Source organism: Myotis daubentonii, chromosome 1 (genome assembly GCF_963259705.1).
Source record: "Myotis daubentonii chromosome 1, mMyoDau2.1, whole genome shotgun sequence".
Lineage (NCBI taxonomy): Eukaryota > Metazoa > Chordata > Mammalia > Chiroptera > Vespertilionidae > Myotis > Myotis daubentonii.
The window spans coordinates 75,159,524-75,170,476 of record NC_081840.1 but is presented as its reverse complement, the minus strand read 5'-3'; the positions used below and the strand labels follow the sequence as shown (position 1 = coordinate 75,170,476).

Here is a 10,953-nt window from a genome sequence, read left to right as displayed (position 1 = left end):
TTCAGTTAAGCGTATATAAATCTAATTTTCAACTGAAATGAGATGGTGTTTGTCCTTGCTATTTATCCTTGTTAAAGTTGAATAAGCTTGCTCACACATGTAAGAAATTGAGAAGTAAAATAAAATATTCATGAGTTTCCTCTATGAAAAATCCAGAGCTTTCCTAGTGGCTGAGCAGTAAATCTCATTTTGTGTGTATAATCAGACAGTGCATCAACTTGAAGTTCTCAGACTGAACAGAAAATTCCGAGAAAGTGTCCCTCATCCAAACTCTTGATTACAAAGAGAAGAAAAATCATTTAATTTTTTCTGCAGCTCATCCAGATGGTTTTCAATAAATGATGATATTCTTACTCAATCTCAAGTCCCAGCAGAGGTGGAACCATTTCAAGATTTCTTTACAACACAATTTTTCCAAAAATTCAGTTTCTTTTTAAATTCAAAATTATTATGAAATAAAAATATTATGAAATAAAAATAGTTTATTATGAAATAAAAATATTTTCTCTAGAGCCTTCAGAGTTTTTCAACTGATTCATGGGATAAAAAAATATCTGCTAAGTAGGCTCTCTTTCTGCAGCCATCTTCATTTTCTAATCACACAGCAAATTCTGACAATATTTTCTGGAAATTGCTATCCTACCACAATTCATCTTTAAACACTGTTAAAATTCTACTAGGCTACAAGATTTCATTACATAACAGGATATTTATATGCTCTTAGTGTAGAGTTTCACACAACTGAAAAAAAAGGAGCACTACACGAAAGAACAACGTGTTTTCATTGTTGAGCAATATTTTAAAAATAATGAAGGTTTGGCAGCTACAGTTTGCAATTTTTGTGCAAAATATGGTCGGAATAGTGATTTAACTTCATCAACTGTGAAGAGATTAATTAAGAAATTTAGGGAGACTGGATCAATTAGTGATCTTAAACACTCTGGCGGTCCTTCAACAAGTCGTTCAACACAAAACGTCGAAGCAGTTCGGGAGAGTGTTGCTGAGAGTCCAGGGACATCCATTCGGCACCGCGGTCAAGAATTGGACATTTCGAGAAGCTCTCTACAGCGTATTCTCACAAAAGATTTGCATCTTCATGCTTACAAAGTTCAGTTGACTCAAGAGCTGAAGCCTACTGACGACGCACAACGAATAGAGTTCGTTGAATGGATTATGGAACAACAACAAGTGGATGCTGATTTTTCGAACAAAATCATCTTCAGCGATGAGGCTCATTTTCATCTTGATGGCTTGGTTCATCGATAAAATTGTCGCATTCGGGGTTCAGAAAATCCACGAGTGATTGCTGAGAAACAAATGCATCCACAGCGTGTCATGGTTCGGTGCGGATTTGGGGCTGGAGGCATCATCGGACCATTCTTCAAAAATCCGGCTGCTCAGGCAACAACAGCTCATGGTGCTCGCTATCGCGACCTGGCTATCCAGTTTACCTGATATGCTATTCCATACATAACCTTATATTGTATACTTTATGAATCAATAAAAAATTTACAATTTTTAATTATAAACTTGTGTTTTCTATCAAAACTACTTCTTGCGTGAATTTTGGGACACCCTTTAGGTTGTTTATTTGAGATGTTTTTGTTTATTGAGATGGGTATTAATCTTTCTGAACTTCCCTCTTAGCACTGCTTTTGTTGCATTTTGCTTTAAAGTTTAAAAACATGTATGCTTTGCCCTGGCTGGTGTGGCTCAGTTGATTGAGCAATGTTCCATGCACCAAAAGGTTGTCAGTTCAATTCCTGGTCAGGACACATGCCTGGGTTACAGGCTCAAGGAAGCTGATTGGTGTTCCTTTCCCTTCCTCTCTCTCTAAAATCAATAAAAACATATTTTTAAAAAGTAAAAATAAAAACATGTAAGTGAGATTTACTAGATCCTAGACTTCATGCCCTCTCTTTCTGCTTAGAACTCTTCCTCCCACAGCTCCACAACTAAGAGCTTCTAGTTTAATTTATTTCATCTTAGCTCAGCCAATTCTACTAGTCTTTGCTCCCACTCCTTCCCCAGAACCTAAAGTAATGACACTTCTCATGCCTCATCCTTGCTTCCATTTAAGTGTTTTGTTTTCTTAAAAAGGAGCATGTCTAGAAAAGATGGAATTCAGCCAAACTGAGTTCCAAGGGGACCTGTGTACTCTTCCTCTCAGCTCATGACAACTGGCATTTCTCTCACAAGAGCAACTGTTCCTTAAGTCTAGGGTTCAGAGCATTTTAGTGCATATACTAGTAATCTATTAAACACCTACTGTGTGCCAGACACTGTGCTTTGTGCTGGAAATACAGCGATCAGAATATAGTTCCTGCTCCAGGAGTTCAGAGTCTGGCAAAGGACACAGATGAAAATGCAGAGTTATAATACAGTGGATTAAGTGTTGAGACTGAGGTCAGCAGAACATGCCACAGTTCAGGTTGCAAAGTGGGCAGAGGAAGCTATTCAAAAGAACTCATACGCGCCAGAGTAAATTGAGTTTGAATAGAATCTAGTCAAGTTTTCAGTCGGGGGTATATAGTGAACACAAATGGGAAAATGTGAATAATGGTTCATAATTCTAAACTAAGTTTTGGGTGTGTGTACGGTATATACTATTACTAGAAGCAGAAGAAACCAGAGATGAGGCAGAGAATCTTCCCCTATCTTATCACTCTCTTGGGACTCCGATTACTTTCCAACCTAGAAGGCAGGGAAGGAATTCCCCACATCATTTTAAGTCTTCAGGGAGAAGACACCATGTCTGTGTTACTTGGGATATAAACATTTCCTTTGAGTGCCATGCAGGAGAAAGTTGGGTGCTTACTGTGGCCTTCCACACCTGGTCAAACTCCATTCCACACTTTATTGCCCCAGTAATTTTTTTACAGGAGCCTGGCGTGGGGTAGTTGACAAATGAAGGCAGTTGAAACATTCCTAGTCATCCTTTGTTGAATGAAGGGTCAGCCTCCTTTTCAAATGATCAGGCCTGGAATCTGGGGAATTTACTTTGAATTGCAAAGCTGCCCTGGGTGTTTTAAGTATTATTTTCTCTCCTTGTTTTTCTTACTCTCTTATAGTTTTATCTCCTCACCATTTTCCCTAGCAGGTGCTGCTGCTAGCTGGACTCCTGATGTCTGGATCAACCAATCCACATATTGGAGCATCTCCACTGGAAACTAAGGTTATACCTTGTGCCCTTCAATTAAGAGATTGGTTAAAGGCAAATGATTTATTCAGCCTTCTTCTTCCATGCACTCAGGCTAATGCCAGGATCGGGATCTAAAACAGGAAAATTGACAGTTTGTATATAAAACTCGTCAGCAAAAAAGTGAAGACCTGGCTTTAAATGGAACATTTTTCAACCAATAGAAACAGAAGGAACTGTAGGTAAGTGCATTTTTAAAAATAGATGGATGAATGTTTTAACTCCTCCATGTCCACCCCTTGCCTTTCCGCCCCGTGTTGTTATGACAGTGGCATACCTTGGAGGATTGTGAGGTCACCGTCCTGCCCTCGAAGCATGCCTGTTAGAGCCTAAAGTCCTGATCACATTGCAGAAGGCACTCTTTCTACGGAGAGAAGGGTGGGCCCCGACAGCTGACCAGAAAAGGGGCAGCATGATGCAGCCTCCTCAGAATCAAAGGCCCCTTTGTTTACAAGGCAGGAGGAAAATATCTCAGGCATTATACCCGGGACGAAAGCGCAAGAGGAGATTATCCGACATTGGCGCATTTCCCAGAGTGCTTTGCCAATGCCCAGGAACCCCTAGGATATCAGGCTATCGTCAGTCTCACAGTACAGGGTGTGGGAAAGATGCCAGATGGAAAAGGACATTGAGTAATAGAAAGGGAAGGAGTATTCCTGTAGGTTGATCTCCATCCTCATGGAAACAGCAAGATCATTCAGGGGTAGCTAGTAGGAATTCCTTCCATATTTAGATTTGGGGCTATCTTCCTCTTACTTATGGAAATGTGTTCACAGAGAGCAACAGAGTTAGAAAGGGTACTCTCTGAGGTGCCCGGTACTCTCTCATTCCACTCTGCCTCTTATATTCTGGCTTCTGCCTAAATTTAATATGTTCACATGCTGCTCTTTTCCATTAAAAACCTTCTCTTCTATCAAATCCATACTCATTTTAATGTAACATATGATTTATTAGTTACAATGCAATGACTAAAGATAGGAAGGTTAAATATTTTCAAGTCCTACATCTAGTCCAACTTAGTATTTGAGCTACGTTGCTTCTTACTCTTTGTAAGAAGCGTATTCTTTGTTTCTAACTTGTTTCTATCATCTATTGTCTATTTTTCCATCTTTCCCAAGAGCTAGGGCTTTAGCAATGTTGCAAACTGCAAGATATTGTTATATTACATTTTTTCCTGAACATAGCAGCTTGTTTTCTGGGCTGTTTTTTAAAAATTGATGGTCTATACTGCAGCCTTGGGAGTATCTTGAAACTTTACCCATTTTCTAATATAATACAATTTTCCCTTGCAAATAGGGTTTATTGTTCTGTTGGGGCTAATCTGAGCTGCTCCCCCTTTTAATTGAACTTATTGGGGTGACATTTGTTACTAAAATTATATAGGTGTCAGGTGTACAATTCTATAATATGTCATCTGCATATTGCATTGTTCGTTCACCACTCCAAGTCAAGTCTCCTTCCATCACTGCCTAACGCCCCTTAACCCTCTTCTACTTCTCCGCCACCCACATTTCCTTCTGGAAATCACCAGACTGTTGTTTGTCGATGAGTTTTCTTTTTATTTTCTTTCTTTCTTTTTTGTTTTGTATTAATCCCATCACCTTTTACACCCAGCCCTCCAAACCCCTCCCCTCTGACAGCTGTCAGCCTATTCTCTGTATTTATGAATCTGTTTCTGTTTTGTTTGTTAGCTTATTTTGTTCATTGTATTCCACAGATAAGTGAAATTATATGGTACTTGTCTTTCTTTGACTGGCTTATTTCACTTGGCATACTTAGCATAATGCTCTCCAGGTCTATCCAGGCTGTCACAAAAGGTAAGATTTCCTTCTTTTTGGCGGCCAAGTAATATCCCATTGTTTAAATGTACCACAGCTTTCTTATCCACTCACCTACTGACAGGCACTTGGGCTACTTCCAGATCTTGGCTATTATAAGTAACACTGCAGTGAACATAGGGGTGCATATATTCTTTCAAGTTAGTGTTTTGGGTTTCTTTAGATATATTACCATGAGGCAGTTCCACTTTAAATTTTTTGACATAACTCCATACTGCTTTCCACAATGGCTGCACCAGTCTGCATTCCCACCAACAGTGCACTACAGTTCCCTTTTCTCCACATCCACACCAACACTTGTTGTTTGTTGATTTATTGATGACAGCCATTCTGACAGGTGTGAGGTGATAGCTCATTGTGATTTTAATTTGCATCTCTCTGATGATTAGTGAGGCTGAGCATCTTTTTACATATCTATTGGCCATCTGTATGTCCTCTTTGGAAAAGTATATATTCAGGTCACTTGTCCATTTTTTAATTGGATTGTTTGTGTTTTTTGGTGTTGAGTTTTATAAGTTCTTTATAAAGTTTGGATATTAATGCCCTATCAGGTATATCATGGGTGAATATGTTCTCCTACTCACCAGGTTATCTTTTCATTTTGTTATGGTTTCCTTTGCTGTGCAAAAGCTTTTTAGCAAAGGAAACTATCCATACTCATTTTTTAGTATTAAGTTTAGTCATAACCTTTCTCCAGAATACTTCCTATCAGTTTGGTTCCTTTTCTATGTGTCCCCTTAGATCCTGTGCTTACCTGTGATATTCCACCTGAGACACATGCTAATTTTTTTGTGTGTGTCATTCTCAGGCAGTGAACTATATGAGAGTAGCAACAATGTCTCCTTTATCTCTGAATCACCAAATATAGCATCTGATACATAGTCAACATAGAACAAAAATGAAATTATTTTACTGACAGTAAGTTGTATTCTTTAGAAGCTGGAGGGAGATGAAGCTCTGAATGGAGTCCCTAGGGAAAAAGGCTATAAAGTTACTTATCTTAGACAAAAGGCACAAACATTTTTCTACTCAGGTGGGACCCACAGGTGAGAAATTGTAAATAAAGAACCTAATGTTTGCTGGGACAAAGACTGCTGGGGTGTACTAAAGAAACAAGGCTGACAAAGAACCAAGGCCTAGGCTAAATTCTAATGCTTTGCATGGCTGAAGGGATCAGTATTTGCCTAATAACTGAGGCAATTGGTGCCAGCCAAGTCCACAAAGGGATGAATCAGGGGAATAAAAACAAACAAACAAAAAAAACTATCAGAGTCAAACAAATCCAAGGTAGTGATAAAGCTGACCGTAAAATGAGCCTGGCCCCCTTATCCGCTCATTTTGATACATCAACATATTAAAGAACACACCTGGGAAGCTGATAAATATTCTGTTGAGACCCTCCCATGAGACCTTCCCTAAGATTCCTGCCCACAGAACAGAGGTAAAAACCCTCAAGACAATGGATGCCAGTGCAAGCTCTCCCTGGAGCATGCCCACACCTTTCTTCCCTCTTTCTTTCTCAGGTATACATCTTCTCTCTTTTTCCTAAGCCAGTGGTTCTCAACCTTGGCTGCACATTAGAATCACCTGGGAATCTTTTTAAAATCCTGATTTCCGGGCCTCATCCTCCAGAAATTCTGTTTCTTTGTTATGGGGTGGGGCCACAACATTAGTAACAAAGAAACAGAATTTCCGGAGGATGAGGCCCAGAAATCAGGATTTTAAAAAGATTCCCAGGTGATTCTAATGTGCAGCCAAGGTTGAGAACCACTGTCCTAAGCTCTAAGGGTTCTGACGAGACTTTCAACTAGGGCAGAAGCAGGCAGCAGCAGCTCGTCCCAGGCTAACCCCTGAACCTGTCTCCAAGGTCCCCTTTTCTCTGACTTTTCAGAGTGCTAACAGCAGCCCCACCTTGGCTCACTTCTATCACTGATTTTTACTTCTCAGTGAGTCCAAACAGCCCAGTGTGGCTCACTTCTTTTCCAAAACGTTTCTAGAGGCCCAGAACAGAACACTGCCTAGGATCTCTCCTGTTGTTGCTTCTTCTATCCTAAGCCCTTCCTCTGTTTCACTGTCCTCAGCTTTAATAAATGTGTGCTCGAAATCACTTGCACTTCTGTTGTGAAATCTTTCCTGCATGAAGTCAAGAACTCACACACTGCTGGTCAGCCTGAGACAGACCCACTTCGGGTCCCATCCTTTTCCTGTGACATTATAACTTGTGGACTTCAGAACTAGAAGGACTCAAATCGAATAGTAAGGACTTCATTTCTGAATTTGTTAATAATTACCAGGGATTCATAATTGTCTCTGGCAAGTTTATCTAATAGAGCCATGTTTGTGAAAGGGCTTTGGATTAGTATCATGGACTGAAAAGCTTGAGAAACTCATCTTAATATTTCCCAGAATACTTAGCTTGAAGTTGACACTAAATAAATAGATGTGGATACCTGACTGAATCATTGTAGTTTATCCCTCTCATTCCTTTTAAATATGGCAAAACTTGCTTTACATAGGTAAGCACTCTGTGAGAAGCTGAAGACCCTTGGGTTTCTGGGGTAATTCTCCATGAAAAGGGTAATTTCATATAACAGATTTCATATAACAGATTATATAAATTCATATAACAGGCCTAGGTTTCTATTACTTATTCTATAGCTGAGCAGTTGAAGGACAAATGCATTGGATGCACTGATAGTCTTACAAGGAAAGTGGCAAGTCAAGCGGAGAGTCTGGTGCCCTAACTTGCAGTCCAGGGCTTTCTCTAATGAAACTCTTTTAAGCCTTTTATACTATTACTTCACTTGTTCCTTACAACTTTGTCAAGGCTACTTGGCTAGTAAATAGAAATGCTGGAATTCAAAGCTAGGCAATTTGGTTCACTTTCAGATGCTGGTTAAATGGGAATCATATTCTTCACAAAATCATTTATCTGATATTTTTGCTCAACTCAAATGCTCAATGACATTATTATAATAATGAAGGATCACCATTTAAAATTTGACAATAGGAGATGTGAAGCTGGAGGCTCTTGGCATTTTCGTACCTAAGTATGAACTATCCTTTATGGGAAACCTTTGCCAGCTCTAAAATAAATTAGATAAGGACCTCAGATTCTTCATATTTTTTTTGTTTCTCAATTCTCACTGGAGGATATTTTTCCTTTGATTTTTAGAGGGAATGGAAGGGACAGAGGGAATGGGAGAGAGAGAGAAAGAAAGAAACATCTCACATCGATTGGTTGCCTTCCTCCTCTCTCATGCAGCCCTTGTTGGATCAAACCTGCAACCCAGGTCCATGCCCTCGACCAGGAATCGAACCTGCAACCAGTACATTGGCCACTGCTCTAACCACTGAAAAACATTGGCCAGGGCTCTTCAAAATCTTAACAGAAGATATGATTGGAGAAAGTGGGGATATGTATGCCATATCATGATAAAATACGTTTCAGGATTGTGCTGGAAAAGACTTGTCCTCACCAGGATTAAGTTCGTGTTGTTGCACAGGTGGGAAAGATCATGGCTCTTGGTGGGAACCAGAGCAGTGGTGTGACAGAGTTCATTCTGGCAGGTGTCCCAAATCTCAACAACACCAAAGAAGAATTGTTTTCTGTCTTCCTCCTTGTCTATCTGCTGACTCTAACAGGCAATGTGTTGATTGTTGGGGTGGTAGGAGCTGATACTCGCTTGCAGACTCCCATGTACTTCTTTCTGGGTAACCTGTCCTGCCTAGAGATCCTGCTCACGTCTGTCATAATTCCCAAGATGCTGAGCAACTTTCTCTCAAGGCAACACACTATCTCCTTTGCTGCATGTATTACCCAATTCTATTTCTACTTCTTTCTGGGGGCCTCTGAGTTCCTGCTGCTGGCCGTCATGTCTGTGGATCGCTACCTGGCCATCTGTCAGCCTCTGCACTACCCCTTGCTCATGAATGGTACTGTGTGCTTTCGGGTGGCCTTGGCCTGCTGGATGGGGGGACTCCTCCCTGTGCTTGGCCCCACCGTCGCTGTGGCCTTGCTTCCTTTCTGTGAACAAGATGCTGTGGTGCAGCACTTCTTCTGTGACAGTGGCCCACTGCTCCGTCTGGCATGCACCAATACCAAAAAGCTGGAGGAAACGGACTTTATCCTGGCCTCCCTTGTTATTGTTTCCTCGCTGGTGATTACTGCCGCGTCCTATGGCCACATAGTCCTAGCTGTCCTGCGCATCCCCTCTGCCTCAGGCCGTCAGAAGGCCTTCTCGACCTGTACCTCTCACTTGATGGTGGTGACCCTCTTCTATGGAAGTGCCATTTTTCTCTATGTGCGGCCATCACAGAGTGGCTCTGTGGATACTAATTGGGCAGTGACAGTGGTAACTACATTTGTGACACCGTTGCTGAATCCATTTATCTATGCCTTGCGCAATGAGCGAGTCAAGGAAGCTTTGAAGGATATGTTTAGGAAGGTGGTAGAAGGCCTCTGGGGGGATCTTTTACTTGCTAAGAGTTTCAACAAGAAAATAATGAGGTGAAAAGTAAAGGGACATAAGATCCAGTCTTAAGTCTGAGTACTCTCTATTGTCATTCTCGTCCCTATTATAATCATGGACATCACCAAATGACTGAGTTCTGGAACTATTATGGAACTCTAGAGTCATCAAGTCTCTCTCAGGAAAAATTCCTTGATTTTATCTCACACATAAATTTATATAATTATTAATAAAGCATACTCAATACCATCATTACATCATAAGACCCTCCAATCTGTGAGATGCTGGAATTCAAAGATAGGCAATCTGGTTCAAGATCTTAACCTAAGGGTCCATGATCACCAGGGAATCATCTAAGGAGGGGGGTTCAGAAAATTTATAAACCTCATTGGTATGTAAATTTTATGTGTCTGAGCTTATGTATTTGTCCAGGAAGAGGATCTGTAGCTTTAATCCCAGTCTTGGATCTACATGTGAACTTCGCCAAAATGGAATTAAAAGTGGATTTAAAATTCTCAGTAGAATCTTGCAATTGTTTATGAATATCAATAATGAAAAGAACTCCTATACTAAAGAGTAAATAAAATAAAATAAACATACTATCTGGATATTTTTGTCTATACTTCCAAAACAATTGCATTTACTGTCAGATGAAAAAGAGGTAAAATAAACATAATAAGTGACTTATTCACTTCTCCACAGAAATCCAAGGTGACCCTGGAAAAGCAGTTAAAAGAGAAATTTCATGAATAATAGCATTTAAAGTGTTTTTCTAATTTGCACGTTATTACAAAGATAAATTTAAGACAGCACTCATTTTATCACTGGATTATGTTCCTTTCATTTTTCCACCTTTTCAATTCTTATATCTGTTTTCATCAGTCCTCTTTAGTTTGTAGTAAAATTGGGTTTGGGTTGAGGACCTTGAATATCAAAGAGTTAAGAATGCCAACTATGGCAACCAGCAACCAAGAACCAGATTTTGTGATATATTTTATCTACCTCATTGGATATTTAAAAGGGAATGGGGACTCCTATTATTGGTGCCCTTGGAAATCTTAGGCAAATATTTACTCATTTCTTTGACAAAGGTCTGTAAGCATATTTATTCATTTCTATAACAAAGGTCTGTAAGCATATACTAATATATGCTAAGATGAACAGGAAGTGGTTCTTAACCTCGATCAGGAATGGGGATTATAAAGTGGTTTACAAAATGGCATTGGAGATCAAATGAAAATTGATTTACCCTTCCTAGTATTCTCTTGTTAGAGAAGTTTTCAGAAGCAATATTTCATTAAACAGGAATTAATTCCATGTTAGAGTGTGTTTGTATACATAGAGACAATGTTTTTTAAAAATATCAAGGTGTGGACAGCTCATCAACTTTTAAAAAGTGCTGCAAAATTGGCAACCTGAGCATTAGCATGCAAAGAGATGGCTA

General features: G+C 39.7%; 1 protein-coding gene across 1 annotated transcript; it reads left to right on the top strand.

Moving 5' to 3' along the window:
- Window positions 1-8,555: 8,555 nt before the first annotated feature.
- On the top strand, window positions 8,556-9,551 carry LOC132222806 (olfactory receptor 6S1). Its single transcript, XM_059678078.1, has one exon. The coding sequence runs from the start codon at window positions 8,556-8,558 to the stop codon at window positions 9,549-9,551; it is 996 nt and encodes a 331-aa protein (XP_059534061.1).
- The last annotated feature ends 1,402 nt before the right edge of the window (window positions 9,552-10,953 follow it).